Source organism: Ictalurus furcatus, chromosome 1 (genome assembly GCF_023375685.1).
Source record: "Ictalurus furcatus strain D&B chromosome 1, Billie_1.0, whole genome shotgun sequence".
Taxonomy (NCBI): domain Eukaryota; kingdom Metazoa; phylum Chordata; class Actinopteri; order Siluriformes; family Ictaluridae; genus Ictalurus; species Ictalurus furcatus.
Window position 1 is genome coordinate 21,583,071 of NC_071255.1, and position 15,511 is coordinate 21,598,581.

The 15,511-nt window shown below is 36.5% G+C and overlaps 2 protein-coding genes across 2 annotated transcripts; both read left to right on the forward strand.

Annotated features, from left to right (window-relative positions):
- Window positions 1–1,395: 1,395 nt before the first annotated feature.
- Window positions 1,396–11,467, forward strand: mrps15 (mitochondrial ribosomal protein S15). Its single transcript, XM_053632091.1, has 8 exons — window positions 1,396–1,652; window positions 5,456–5,518; window positions 7,284–7,359; window positions 9,702–9,750; window positions 9,912–9,996; window positions 10,133–10,191; window positions 10,830–11,021; window positions 11,154–11,467. Exons 1-8 carry the CDS (start codon window positions 1,508–1,510, stop codon window positions 11,265–11,267), a joined length of 783 nt encoding a protein of 260 aa, XP_053488066.1. The 5' UTR covers window positions 1,396–1,507; the 3' UTR covers window positions 11,268–11,467.
- Window positions 11,468–11,576: 109 nt separating this feature from the next.
- LOC128612188 (cornifelin) lies at window positions 11,577–13,776 on the forward strand. Its single transcript, XM_053632105.1, has 4 exons — window positions 11,577–11,962; window positions 12,701–12,831; window positions 13,053–13,189; window positions 13,298–13,776. The coding sequence occupies exons 2-4, from the start codon at window positions 12,720–12,722 to the stop codon at window positions 13,394–13,396; spliced, it is 348 nt and encodes a 115-aa protein (XP_053488080.1). The 5' UTR covers window positions 11,577–11,962; window positions 12,701–12,719; the 3' UTR covers window positions 13,397–13,776.
- Window positions 13,777–15,511: the final 1,735 nt, after the last annotated feature.

Genomic DNA, 15,511 nt, shown 5'->3' on the forward strand with positions numbered 1-15,511 from the left:
CAGGATGAGCTTTTTTCCCCACGGATGGACACAAAATATTCGAGTCATCTCCAAATGAATCCATTCCATTTTCAATGTGTAAGAGTAGCCACATCTCTGAAAATCCAGGTTTTGCTCGTTACCTTGCAGTGACAAACACTTAGCTCTCATCAAGCTCGTCAGCAGGCAAAGGTTCAGAGATCCCTAGATACTCGAGTCTGACCCCTGTGCTTATTATAGCAAAAGTTCTTTTTTTTATTGAATTATGTTTCTAAAAATTGTGGAATGTATTCATTTGGAGACTGTCCAACTCAAAAATCCCCTGAGACAGACAGGCAATGCGATATAAAATTTGAGATTAGGAAAAATGGGGGGGGCAAAACCTAGATTTTAAAATCCTACGCCCATGTCTTGATGACATATATACAGCCTGTTAGGCCTAAGACCTGGAAAAGAACCAGACTGTATTTAGCTTAAAGAATATGACAGTGGATTAGATTTTGCTTCCAATGGTCCAATTAGCTCTAAAAAGTGTCCCATTAGTCACGTCAAGTGGCTTTATTGTAATTTTAACCATATTCAACTGATACAGTACCCAGTGAAATGAAACAGTGTTCCTCCAGGACCATGGTGCTACACAAAACTACTATACAGTAGACTATACAGAAGTAAATAAGAATTCAAAGATATACACAGGACTACTGCACATAAGGTGCACCAGACAATAGGCACAGTAAAGGACAGTGCAGCACTGACCAGTACACAGCTCTAGTATGGAATAAAGTGCTAAGAGGTATTGCAATATAATAGTAGTTTATGTAAATGTAAACATGACTAATTAGGAAAAATGCAGGTTGTCAATACAGTATTTGTTTACCAGGTTTTAGCAGCAATTTAAGAAAGAAATATGCAAAAATTGCAAAAGGGTGTGGAATGGTGTTCAGATGTGTGGGTGTGGGGGGGGGGCTGTCTAATGGCTTGGGGGAAGAAACTTTTCAACATTTCAGATGTACTTAGTCAGGGTTAAATGCCATGGACTTAATTGGAAAATGGGTTTATTTGGTATTACATGTCAGAATGTTTTGCTTGCTAATGACGAATTATATATATATCGTTAGCACATTTTGTCGGTAGCTGAGTTTATGGCTCTGGGTTTATTGCTCGACTTCGCCCCCTCGTGGAATAACAAGGACTAACTAGCTCTTTACGGTCCACAATAAGATTTTAATTTATTACTGATTATACATTCATTTGCTGGGCTGTTCTAAAAACCTTAACAGGGCCTGTCCCTGACTGTGGATCGTATGTTTTGCACCCCTGATTTTTATTTCTGGAGGCTAGAAGACGGAAATATCGAAATATTTAGTCTACATTACAGAGGGTGGCGGTAACGGGCTCGTTTTGTCACGTGACCGCTCAAGCCGCAGAAGAAGAAAAAGGGTCGGTAAGATGGCGCCTTCCGTTCATTGAGGGTGACAAATACACGTTGAGACTGTTGTTGACTACATAATAGATATCTACGAAGGCAATGTTATTAAAACACAGCCTGAAATCGACAGCGACGGCTGTACGAGCCTGGAGTGTCCCGTTAGCGGCGCGGCTACACGGTCACTGCAGCTCCAGGGGACAGCGCTATGTTAACGTGCCCTGGCTGGCGACTCCATCAGTTAAAAGTATGTCCGTCTTCATCATTGTTGTGTCAGAGGAAATCGTGCATCATGTGTTTATGATTTAGATTTAGCGAAGTTGTGTAATTCAGTGGCGAATCATTAACAAAACTGCTAGCGTAGCCACCTGGTTAGTTTACATGCTTATGAATTAACGTTTATTTGTATTTGTTTACCCTGACCTTGCAATATTTTATGTGTTTATTTTTCAAACAACGCTATTTTCGCGGTCACAAATTATTGGGTTTAGTTTATCCACTGTGGGCTGATGGGTCAGTGCTGCCTTTATGTATACAGTACCATTATTTACCACTACAGGGTGCTCGGGTCAAGAGGGATTTTATTTTCGCTCCTGTATATAGAACGAATTTTTTTCTTCAGACCTGTAGTACAACACATTACAATACAGGAGCAGGATACACAGAACTAGCATCAACATTTTACTGAGGTCTAGGTTGTTTGTTTGTTTTTGTTTGTTTGTTTGTTTAAATTTAGCCAATGTTTTTATTTGAGTTGATGAAGTCTTTCAGCCAACTTGAAATTAAAGTGCACCTATTATGGGTTTTCAAATATTACCTCTCATATAGTGTGTTATATAGCTGTTTGTGAATGTAAATCAAAAATCAAAGCTAATGAAGTAGCCTGCTGGAGTTTTACCACAGTAATAAGAGGAAAATAAATGTAGATCAGGATTTACAAGACATAAAATGTCATTTTCCCTTATTATTAACATGCAAATTTATTTATTTATTCAGTGGAGCTGTTTAAAACTATTTTATGGCAATGTTATTAATATGGAAAGACTGTTTGATAGTAGATTGTGCCTTTAAAATGATTTTTTTTTCTCATCAAACAAAGTAAATCCTTACTTTTATTTATTGCTGAATCGTTTTTTAGAAACGAGTGTGAGTTTCATCAAGTGCAGTAGAGAAATGTGAGATGCAAGCTTTTGTATGCTGCGCAGTTGCTACACTATGGTGAGAATTTTAGATGTGCGAGTGTGGCAATATTGAGAAGTACAGAATATTTCAACATGCAGGCCCCTGTATTTCTCCCACAGGCCTTGAGTTTGACATGTGTCACAATGATGGAGCCTACTGAGCTCCAGGGACCATTTAAAACTTTAGAAATGGTTTTATACCCTTGCCCAAATTTATGTCTCAACATAATTTGATCACAGAGGTTTACAGCGAGTTCCTTGGACTTCATGGCTTGGTTTTTGGTTTGATATTCACTTATGTCAATTTAATTTAATTTTCCATAGTTGGACTCCAGTCTAGTTCTAGTTTATGGGTCATTATAGGTTATTGTGCTTAGATTAATAACTCATAAAGTAGATTAATGTCCCAAAAAGTTAATTTAATCCATTTCAGATTAAATCAGTGATCCAATAAAGTGTCAAAAAGTAAAGGGGTCTGAATACCCACTGAATTTATGTAAGTACTTAATAATTAGATGCCCAGTGTCATTGATGCAAAGCATCACTCTTCCAGCACTTTTCCACTAGGTACTGTAGCATGTCACATTAACAAACTGATTCTCCCATGATTTGTATGGGTTTTCTTTTCACTTGTTTCCATGTGCTGTTTTTATTTTTGTTATCCTTCTTGTCCAGGTTAAATTCATGTTGAACAAATGAAGCTTGAAGTAGTTTGTAGACTATTGTTATTGATGGCATTTACTAGTATAATGATTGAGAAAATGTTTCTTTTTGTACTTTTAGTGGTGGCTTTAGAAGGAATTATCATGAATGCAATGTATTGAAATTATTATTAACTACAGTAATGGTTATTATTATATATATTACATTTCTTCCCATGATTCATGTAGAATTTGCCTTCTTCAAGTTAGGCCAAATCACAGTAGGCTTCCTATTCAAAGTGTTTGCTCAGAACTAAGGGTATAACAAAATGATGTAGGACAATGGTAGCGCAGTGGTTAAGACGTTGGTCTACTGATCAGAAGGTAATGAGTTCAAATCCCAGCAATGCCAGGTTGCCACTGTTGGGCAGGGCCTTAACCCTCAACTGCTCAGTTGTATAAATGTAATACTGTAAATATAAATGTAGTGCACCATTTGCCTGATGAAATGCAGTTTGTGATTGGATCACAAGAAAAGAGTTTCTTTCAAGAGTTTGAATGCTTCATACTCTTATTTCAAGAGTTTGAATGCTTCATTCCATACAATGAGCAAATATTGTTTAAAAAAAGTTAGAACATTCACAAAGTTTAAACTTTAACTAATGCTAGAGGGAATACAGGGCTTCAGGCAGAAATATTAAGCTGATGGTTAGTAAAGCTTTTGCTATACATTAAATATAAAATAAATGAAATATTTTTGTTCAGTATTTCACTGGCAAGGGGAATGTTTAATGATACTTCGTTACATTACATGTACATATATTATCCAAATTTAGATACAAAGCACATGGACAAAAGGATGTGGACACCTGACCATCACAGCCATATGTGCTTTTTGAACATCCCATTCCAGATTTAGTTCCCCTTTGCTGTTAATATAACCTGCACTCTTCTGGGAAGGATTTACACTAGATTTTGTGTGGCTGTGGGGATTTGTGCTCATTCAGCTACAAGAGCATTAGTGAGGTTGGGCACTGTTGTTGGGTGAGGAGGCCTGGGGTGTGGTTGGTGTTACAGTTCATCCCAAAGGTGTTCGATGGGGTTGAGGTCAGGGCTCTGTGCAGGTCACTGAAGTTCTTCCACTCCAAACTTAGTAAACCATGTCTTCATGAACCTCACTTTGTGCACAGGGACATTGTCATGCTGGAACAGGTTTGGGTGAGGGGAACTTCCACATAAGTGTGTGATTGTAAGATTGTGATAAACATTTGGCTGTATGGTTTTTGTTGCTGTTGTTGGTGTTTTTTTTTTGTTTTTGTTTTTGTTTTTTTTGTGGTATATGGAAATGTATATGGGCACTCAACCAGGGTGTGGATATTACACTGTTTTGTGTCTATGTCCAAAACCCAGCTTATGTAGGTCTGGGCTGAATATTATGGTGGTTGACATAAAGATTTCTACATGGGAGAAGCAATGACGTTGCTCTAATTTTAGCAGCAATGTTGTAATGAAAGTGAAACTGTAAGAGTAAAGAGAGGTGTTCAATACTTTTGCTACATAGATACTTTGTATCTATACTATGAGAACCTATCCTGTGTGAGTGAGTTACAAGCCACGTCAGTGGTGCACTCTGGATCTAAAAAGTAGTCTATGCAAGTAATACCAGTAAGAAAAAGCAGAAAGATAATGAAAATTAAAATAATAAGTTTAAGTGATACGTAGAAGACAGTATTTCTGCCTATAACTACCTATAAGTTATTTCAAATATCTGGGACATTATTTACAATAATAATGCACAGTTCCACAAAATATAACATGTAGTACATAGATCCAGGAGAAAAAGGCTATCTGTATGCTCAACTATTTGTATGTGACTTTTAAACAGGCATGTGGTGACATGAGAACACTCATAAGTGGGTGTGTGGAAAGGATGTGGGCTACCAAGTCACTTCCACCAGACCCCCCCTTTCTGAGCTGTTTTCCTTTAGTGTCATTTCTGAGACTTTCATGTCAGCTCTGGTTTTAATCATGTATTTTCTCATTACTTTTTAGCTTAGGTGGCTCAGTGTTGGCCTAGTTTGCTTGGCATTTCGACAAAATTGCTCATTGAAATATCACTCTTGACTACAACACGGTCATAATTTGACAAACACAGGCATCATCACAGTTTTTTTTTCTCACTTCTGAAGTCTGGTACATTATATTTAAGCTGTTTGCATTTATTTCAGATAATGAAGCCCTCACAAGCCAGCCAGTGAGACAGTATGCCCGAGCTGTACAAAAAAAGCCAGGTAAGGCTGTGTAAAGGTGGTGGAAAATTTACCAGGGCTGATATGTATAAAACTTCTTAGTGTAAAATTTTCGTTTTAAATGGTACAAATTCTTGGTAACCAGGAAATTTATGCAAATATTTAAGCCTAAGAATGGGAAGATTCTTTAGCCTTCCTTAAGAGGACTTTTAAATGGGTGAGTATTTAGGAGTGCTTCAGGGATCTCACAAATGGTTAAGAGTAATGAAAGTTAAGAACACTAAGACAAAAAACATGCGCACTCAGTCTTCCTTGCTCTGAAAAATTCAATTGATCGATGATGAAGTTCTCATTAAGATGCACTAATTGTATCACATCGTTATCCTTCTTTTGCTTACAGATTTAATTAGCATTCAAACACAGCACAATTCAGGCAAATTGAGGCACAAATGATTTTGGATGCATCGTCTCTGGCTGCTTTTTTAATTTGTTCTCAAGAGAAAAAGGGCTCAATGTAATAGCCTGTGGATTATGAATATAAAGTAGACATGTACATTTCCTGAAGAAATGTGAGTGGTGCTTGCCATGGTAAAACTCGGCACCGGGCAGTCACTACCGTGATGCAAGTGACTGCAAGAGAGCCAAACCAGCTAGACAGCGTTCCAGTACTTATAGAGCTAGGCAGCATCCCAACACTTTGGGAGCTAGGCAGCATACCAACACTTTGGAGCTCGACAATAGGCAGCGTCCCAATACTTTTAGGCTTCAGGCCGTGTGCACTTAGGTGTGTGTGAGTTTTGACAGTTGGAGCCAGGCTCTGAACATTCCCTTGATGTAAGTGAATGTGAGTTGTGGGGAAATTTCATCGTCCGCAATGAGAATACGGGGATTAGTTTGGAAAAATAGAGCTTGACCAGTGTGATCGACCTGAAGGACCGTGCTGAGTTTCTTGGAAGTAGCTTGAAAGCTCTTCAAATTCGAAGTTTTTATTGCAAGTCAATGGGAATTTTTGGCCAATTTGAGCTTCCGTGCCGGGAATTCCGGAATACTGATCACTTAGAAAATTCATAGCACACCTCTCCTCAATAAGTCGGTCAATTTGACACCTCATACATGGGTCTATGACAAATGATGTGGGACCTATATTGATGTAAACTTCATGTATGGGTTTTTATAGAGTCTCCAATTATACCTGGAAATAATCATCTATCTGGCTTCTTGTTTTTGTTTTTTTAAGGCAGCAATCTGCATCTGGCATTTTGATAGCACATACCATATTTTCATAATCTCCTGGCAAACCATTCTCTTATCTGAAATCTACCCTGTTTGTTTGTTTGTTTGTTTTTTCCCCCACCACCTCAGCTGCAGGGATTATGTTTGGGTCCAGTGGAGATTGCATTTGAACACAGAATGATGATTGTCCTCACACAAGTAAATATGGAGAAGATGTAACTGTGTACAGCCTATTTCCTATGCACTTCTATTGGCTCGTAATACAGAAATGAGGTGTGGTGGATCGATTTATGGCAATGCGATTGTCATACTTCATGCCTAAGATTGATTTACTCCTAGGATTAACTCCTACTCTTCAATACGAGTTGCTCTAAGAACTAGATTTTAACTCCGAAGTCTACTTGATAGAAAAAAGTCTGAGATGATTTTTGACAGTAATATTCAAAAGCTTTATAGATACCAGCCCTGATTTGTATTATATTACTATTGTTGCATGTGATTGTAAATGTTTTTGAATGTGAAGATTAGTGCTGGTGTTGAATTATTTAAATGAATTATTTCCATCTCAAAACAGAATTTCAGAGTCAGCTACAAGACCTGCCATCGTCAATGCTGAAACTTGAATATGCTTCTGTTCCACTGGCTCACATGTACGTTTCCTGTTCACAGTTGTCTGGCTTAGCGTTAGTGGTAATATGTGCATCCTATTATGGGTCATAATTTTCATTTGTTCCATGGAGCAAGTCCTGTGAATGATGCAGATAATAATGTTAAAAAAAAAACAAACCCTGCAGATATGTTGCCAAGTGTTTTGTTTAATGTATAAATCTTCTGAAGGATATTCAAGATTTTTTTTTTCATTGTCACAAATGCAATTATATGCAGTATATAACTTGCAGTGAAATGAAAATCTGGTCTACTCCTCTTTAGACTGTGCATTAAATATTAAATAAATAAAAAAATAAATCAGAAATGAATGACATAATATGGAATAAGATATGAAATATATGTACAGGGATGTGCAAAATAAGCGGCGAATGTGCAAAAAATTAATGTACAAAATATGCAGTATGTTATGTGTAGCAACGATACAAAATGCAAAGTGCAGAGTGTCAATGGAGTGCAGAGTAACAAGAGATTCTTTATGGAGTCCTAAGGGATATGTATAGTGGACTGATGGTGTCTGATGGCGTGAGGGAAAAAGCCCATCCTAAGCCTCTCAGTTTTAGCCATTAAACTACCGAAGCGCTTGCCTGATTGCAGCAGGTGGACATACAGTATTGCAACATACAGTTATCAGGGCGGGTAGCAGCTCTTGTACTGCAATGCCTGGTGTACAACACCAATTCCAAAAAAGTTGGTAAAATGTAAATAAAAACAGAGTGCAATAATTTGCAAATCTCATAAACCCATATATTATTCATAATAGAACATTGACTAACATTTAAACATTAGAACATTTAAACATATCAAATGTTTAAACTGAGGAAATGTACCATTTTAAGGGGAAAAAATAAGGTAATTTTGAATTTGATGGCCGCAACATGTTGCAAAAAAGTTGGGACGGGGACAACAAAAGGCTGGAAAAGTAAGTGATACTAAAAAGAAACAGGTGGAGGTTAATTGGCAACAGGCCAGTAACATGATTAGATGTTGTGGAGAGAGGGGAGAGCAGACCCGGAGATGCGCTCAGCTAAGCGCACCACTCTCTGCAGGGCTTTGCGGTATTGGATTGAATAGTTTCCCTACCACTCATTGAGTAAATCAAAGATTTCAAAGATGACACAGATGCTGGATAATACCATTTCTCTCAGGAAGACTGGAACTGGTGGTTTCATGCAGTTGCTTTTGAATAGTAAAAAGTGCCCATCATAAGGCGACAGATGGGAACACTGAAACATTTAGAGAAATTATGCATAAAAATCTTAGCGCTAATATAAAAATCTTAATTTTAAAAATAAAAATGTAAAACCTTTCAACAGTTGCTTTACTTAAAAAAAAAAAAAAAAATTCAAATAATAATAAAAAAAAGTGAGATTCTTTTGTGCCGTGACCTCAAGACAGCTTGGACAATTTAATAACGTGAATTGGACAAATACATTTCTTTTTTTTTCTTCTTCTTCTTTCTTTCTTTTTTTTTTTAAACAGCCAGATATGAATAAAGCTACCAGACATAAATAAAGAAACATTACACAGAACGGAAAAACATTAAATTATGGTATTATTGCCATAGGTTATTTAAAATAAAGGCAAACCTGGAATCATCATTGATTTAAAATTTAAATTGATCTCAGTCTTTAGGAACTATTTCTGCCTCTGACAATGTCCTTAGGGGTATAAATAGGAAGAACAAAATAGCTTTTAATACAAAAGACAGTTGTTGACCTACACAATCAGTCTATGGATAAAAAAAAATACCTGAGTAGTCAAACTTAATCTAAACTCAAACTTTTCAACAGTTTATTATTATTATTGTTATTATTATTATTATTATCATTATCATTATTATTCCCCGCCTTGTGCCCGATGCTCCCTGGGATAGTCTCCAGGTTTCCCCGTGACCCTGAAGGAAGGATAAGCGGTATAGAAGATGGATGGATCATTATTATTATTATTATTTTTATTATTATTATTATTATTGATAATACCAACAATAAAAAGAAGAAGAAGCCCAGAGATTCTTTATGATGGAATACCAGGACAGCTTGAGCATTTTACGATTACGCAAATGTTGCTACATCACAAGTAACAAGTTGCTTCACAAAACAGTTACTGTGTTGTAACAGCCAGATATGAATAAATCATTTTAATATATCAGAATAAATGTTTTAAATGTGATACATTTTTGTCTTTTACCAGACTTTAACTGACAAAATCTGGGGGGAAAAAAAAGTTTGCTACACTGAAAAGTTTTTACTTCCTTTAAGTGTCCAAGTTCCAAATATTTCCCTTCAGTGTTTTACACAAATTTTGTTACGTCATGTGTTTTCAGGGTTGATGATGTGGTGAAGAAGCTTCTCTCACTGGAGCTTGCAAATCATGTATGATACACTGATTTCAATATCCAATTGTTTTATTTTTATTTTAATGTACACTTTATATGGAATACTGTTAAAGTTTCAGTGGTACCATGTTTACATTTCTTTAAAGCATTATATTACATACATGATTTAAACATAAAACTAACAATATCTACATCCAGAGTGAAAGACTGCGCCTGAAAGAGGAACAGCTGATTGCAAAGGTCCAGAGGCATGAAAATGATCGAAACTCAACAGAGGTCAAGGGTATGTTCCTTTTTTTGGTCCCAATAAGATAAGCAGAGCATTTGCTACTTCACTTTCAGGTTGTCTCAAACTGATGTTTTAATGTAATTTCCTGGCTTGATGTCATTGTAATGGACTTTCCTTGCTTGCATTATAGTGGCCATTTTGACAGCACGAATACGCAACTTTCAGGAGCATTTGCAGAAGCATCCTAAGGTAAGAAACAGAGAACAAGTGCAATCTATCTTCTCTGCTTCATTAAAGTTATGAGAGCACTTCACACACTACTTTGATTGCCGCCTCAGCGAGAAGCAGGATATCCTGTGCACACACTGAACAAAGAATACATTTCACATCGATCTTTCAAAAGAATGAGCAGAAATGTTGTATAAAATAAACTTTACACAGAAATAGTAGTAGTATTTGGCAAAAATAACACACTATATATAGATAAATATATACAGTTTAAATACATGCACACTAATTATCTGCCTTGAAAAATGCATTGGTTTAAAATAGCTTTTCTTTCTTCTCCAGGAACTATTACTGACCTAACTGTGATCCATGTGATATATATATATATATATATATATATATATATATATATATATATATATATATATATATATATATAAAAATAGGGTCATAAGGGAAAGAATACAAAAGTATGAAACTTTAAGGAATTTAAGACAGGAGGACATTGTCATATCAGGATCGTTCTAAAATTTCTGCCATTGACTGTATACATGAATTGAGATTATTGTAGTTTTATATAGATATTTTAAAACGAAAGGTAAACAATGTTGTAGCTGCATCATATCCATATCTTATTTCTCTGTTCTATTTTGTATCAGGACAAAGCTAACAAAAGGTGGATGCTGATGAGCATTGACCGCAGGAAGAAATTGCTCAAATACCTGAGGAGGTCACGATACGATGCCTTTGAGAAGGTCTGTGCAGAGCTAGGGATCACATACGTCTTCCCTCCAGAGTACTACAGACGGGCAACCCGTCGCTGGCTTGCAAAAAAGGCCCTCTGCATCAAGGTAACACACTGATCTATGAGACTAATCTCTAATTTCACTCATTCTTAGAAGTGGCAAAAACACACCATTGATCATTTTTGCACAAGTCTCTGCGCTCATATTAATCTATGCCTTTTTCTGTGTGCATCTTAGGTCTTCAAAGAGGTCCAGAAGCAAAAGGCAGAGAAGAGAAATAAAGCTCTTGCTCAGAAGTCAGCTAGGAACACAAGCTCTAACCCTACAGAAACCCTGGGGACTCCAGTATAATAAAATCCACCATAACAAATATTATTACACAGTAATATCATGCGACATAACCAAAATTAATCAAACTGGCAGAGAAATGGATACTGAAGCTTCTGACATCTGTTGTTTTCTGTTGAAAATATTTTTGATGCTTTGCCAAATCTGATGTGTTCTTTATTTGTGTTGCTTTATGATAAACATTAATAAACATGGGAAACGTACATATAGTCCATTTATCACTATTATGAATTAAATAGTTTTGTGCTGTTTCATCTTTCTTCTATGTACTGGATTACATCAGAACTTTTTTTTTTTATCTGATGTACATCAGACTATCAGACTGACTAATGAAAGGGTGAAGCAAAGATAAAAGCAGCTGCAACTTGATGCATTTGTGGTTGTGGTTAGATTCTACAGCTTGGCTGTGCTCAGTTTTTGGGTTTTTTTTATTTTATTTTTATTATTTTGCTTATTATAAGAAGTGATTGGCAGTCCAATGTGTGAGATGTGTTCATTAACTTGGGTCAGAGTATGAGTTTATTGTTTAATCATGAATTCGGTCACATTTCCTCCTGCTCTGAGTGATCACGGTGTTCTCTTCTGATCAAGCCACTATGAGGTTTGTAGTGAGCTTCGGAAACTTGCAGGCGTGGTGGTGTCACAACTTCCTTTGTGCTCAAAGATTTAGATCGAGAGGCTCGAGAGTAGCAGGCGAGGTAAGTGCCTTCATTTCACATTTGATGTTACTTTTTTCTAAATGTTAAACTTTTTTATTTTATTTATGCCACTCTCCTGTGTTTAGTTTGCTTTTGCCATGTTTTTTTAATGTACAGTTAACAGATTATATGTGAGAGGCAGATTTCAGATTAATTAGAATTTCAGAGATTCACTGACTATTGCTTCTATATAACCAAAATCAGTCCACTATATTTTTCAAAATCACACACTTTAAAACAAGCTAATAATATACACACTAACAATAAGGGAGGTGTTTGTTTTATAGTTTTGTCTTTTTCTATCACGCAGTATGCAAGTTAAATTTTAACTTACTTTAATCCACTAACATCTTGTTACTTTTGAGCTCATAAACTAAGCATTTAAGGTACAAGTGAATTCTGCTGAACTTCAAAGTATTGGTCCTTTATATTTTATAAATTTAGAGTGTAACTTAGAATTCTTCAAGGGAAAATTGCACAGATATTTAGTAATGTGCTGCATAATTTTCCATCAAACTTTAGGAATTGTACAGCATTTGCTTTTCAGTCTTGAGGTAATTTTGGTGTAAATTTCTGGAATTTGAGATTTCACTTTAAACAGCATTATATGATATCACCTTAGTTCTGCTTTATATAGGCTTTGTGAGTATTTCATCCAACACTGATACTCCATGCAGTTGATGCTTCTGCTGTTTATTTTTTTTACTCTACAAATGGAAAAATTTTACACCCTTGTAGAGCACACCAGTTCATCGACATGTCAAACCCAGTCATTACTCATCAGCCGGGTGCAGCCACCTATGGCACCAACGTACAGACAGGAGACTGGAGCACTGGCCTCTGCTCCTGCTGCAGTGACCTCCTCGTCTGTGAGTACTCACACTGCTGATAACCCAAACTTCATAACTAAATTAATGGTCTATGAGTATAGACAAATAGGGTTAAAAATACAACCTTTCATTCACTATTAAAGAACTGAGCTACCACTTCCCATTTCCATTCATAACGGTCAATTCACAGCAATGTTGAATATATTACTACTAATTTTGATTAAGATATCCTCCCCTCTCCATGCTGCCTTACTTTTCAGGTGCCGTTGGTTGCATCTGTCCAATTGCACTGAGCTGCTACACAGCAAATAAGTATGGTGAAAACGCATGCCTTGCATGTGTTCCTGGAGGCATGGCCGCTATGAGGACACACATGAGACTGACCTACGGCATTCAAGTGAGTGTTCCTAGAACATGAAATTTCCTGCCCAGAGACTATTAGACTTCATTTATAAATTAACAATAAACTAAATTAAATTGACTTAATCTTTCATTTCTTTTATAGGGTACAATATGCAATGATGCCCTAATGACCTGCTGCTGTGGAATATTTGAGACATGTCGAATGGCCAGAGAAATTCGTATTAGAAATGGAGAGGCCTAATTAAGTAACTGTGCTTTGTAGGAGAGAACCCCATCACTGCAGGCTAGAGATGTGTATTGTCCTTTCTTTTTTTCATTATAATTTTTGTAACAGAACAATCAAATGAATTTGATTTGATTTGACTTGATTTATTGTACCAAATATGAATTCAAAAACACCTTCAAAATGTAATGATCTATGTTAAATGTGTAGCAATCTGGGAAAACCCCAGAAAACAGCCAAAATGAGCAACTTTTTTTTTTCTTTCACATCTCTACTTTAAGAAAATATAATATATTTTACCAAAACAAGTGGGAATGTTCTAATCTGTACAGATAACACTGGACAAAGTTTTAAAATGTTTAAATGACCTAATAAAAAAGACATAATAATAAACAGAACTGACTGAGACATTATTTCCCCAGCAGTGTTAGCATGAACAGAGATCAGTCACATTATTTGCTCATCTTAAAATGCTGTGAATGACTTTTACCTAAGCTGATGAGACCGAGATTGATGTGGATGATCCTAATAATCAAAGCAATAAATTCTTTAGTATTTGACTGTAATGTTGTATGTAATATAAATTGTAGATGTAGGTGGGGCTTATTTCAGTGGAATTGGAATAAAATATTTAAATGCAATTTTCTCAGTTTTTCACATTTGAGCTTTACCTCTGATTGAGATACATGCTTTTTAACTATATGTAGTAGAAAATGTCAAAACAATTGACCACGTGAAGGGTTTGTTCAGGTTACACAAATGATCTAAACCATGAAAAACTACAAAGAGTTAATAAATATATATTTAATATACAAATATATATATATATATATATATATATATATATATATATATATATATATATATATATATATATATACACACACATACACTGTGTAGGTCCCCCTTGTGCCACTGAGACAGCTCTGACCTGTTGAGGCCTGGGCTCCGCAAGACCTCTGAAGGCTTGCTGTGGTATCTAGCACCAAGATGTTAGCAGCAGATCCTTTAAGTCCTGTAAGTTGCAAGGGGGACCTCTGTGGATCAGACTTGTTTGTCCAGCACATCCCACAGATCTCGACTGGATTGAGATCTGGGGAATTTGGAGGCTAAGTTGACACCGTGAACTCTTTGTCATGTTCCTCAAAACATTCCTGAACAATTTTTGCAGTGTGACAGGGCACATTATACTGCTGAAAGAGGCCACTCCCATTAGGAAATACTGTTGCCTTGAAGGGATGTACTTAGTCTGCAACAATGTTTAGGTAGGTGGTACATGTCAGAGTAACATCCACATGAATGCCAGGACACAAGGACGCACCCAGCTGTCCACATGATGTGTAAGAAAACATGATTCATCAGACCAGGCCACCTTCATCCACTGCTCCATGTTACAGTTCTGATGCTCTCACGCCCATTGTAGGAGCTTTCGGCGGTGAACAGGGGTCAGCATGGGCACTGTGACCAGTCTGCAGCTACGCAGCCCCATACACAGTAAGCTGTGATGCACTGTGTGTTCTGACACCCTTCTATCATAGCCAACTTTTTCAGCAACCTGTGATACAGTAGCTCTTTTGTGAGATCGGACTAAACAGGTTAGCCTTCGCTCCCCACATGTATCAATGAGCCACTTTTGGTAGGTACTCAGGTAATTTTGAAATTGTAAATAGTGAAGTATACTCTGAGGCTAAAAAAACCCCAAAAAAAACAAAGCTCAAGCATTCTTTAGTTTGTTCCTCTGTAGAAATCCTTAGATTCTATGTAAACGCTTACAGAGGTTATCCTATTAGAGAGGCTTCGAAGTAGAATCTCCCTCTATATATAGCTATTGGTACTGACTTCCCTAAATAGTTTCTTGTGTAGTGGTCATCAGCCCATAACCATCCTGGATAAAGGTATGTTAGTTTTAAGCTGTAATTATGTATGATGTAAACTCTTCCTCAAGGGTTGTTTAGATGGCTAAGGGTTCTAAGTTTCATAAAGAGATTCTATTTTGAATCCTCTCTAATAGGGAAACCATTAGTAAGGTTCTACATAGAATCTTTAAGGATTTCTTCAAACCAAAGTATGCAGGAACTTTGTTGTTTTGTTGGGCTGCTGTGGCTCAGGTGGTAGAGTGGGTTGTCCACTAAT

Excerpts from the sequence above, each read along its gene's own strand:
- LOC128612188 (XM_053632105.1), top strand. The coding sequence starts at position 12,720 with ATGTCAAACCCAGTCATTACTCATCAGCCGGGTGCAGCCACCTATGGC. Across the intron at positions 12,832-13,052 it reads CTGCAGTGACCTCCTCGTCT|GTGCCGTTGGTTGCATCTGT; the intron begins GTGAGTACTCAC and ends CTTACTTTTCAG. Across the intron at positions 13,190-13,297 it reads GACTGACCTACGGCATTCAA|GGTACAATATGCAATGATGC; the intron begins GTGAGTGTTCCT and ends TTTCTTTTATAG.
- mrps15 (XM_053632091.1), top strand. The coding sequence starts at position 1,508 with ATGTTATTAAAACACAGCCTGAAATCGACAGCGACGGCTGTACGAGCC. Across the intron at positions 1,653-5,455 it reads GGCGACTCCATCAGTTAAAA|ATAATGAAGCCCTCACAAGC; the intron begins GTATGTCCGTCT and ends CATTTATTTCAG. Across the intron at positions 5,519-7,283 it reads AGCTGTACAAAAAAAGCCAG|AATTTCAGAGTCAGCTACAA; the intron begins GTAAGGCTGTGT and ends ATCTCAAAACAG.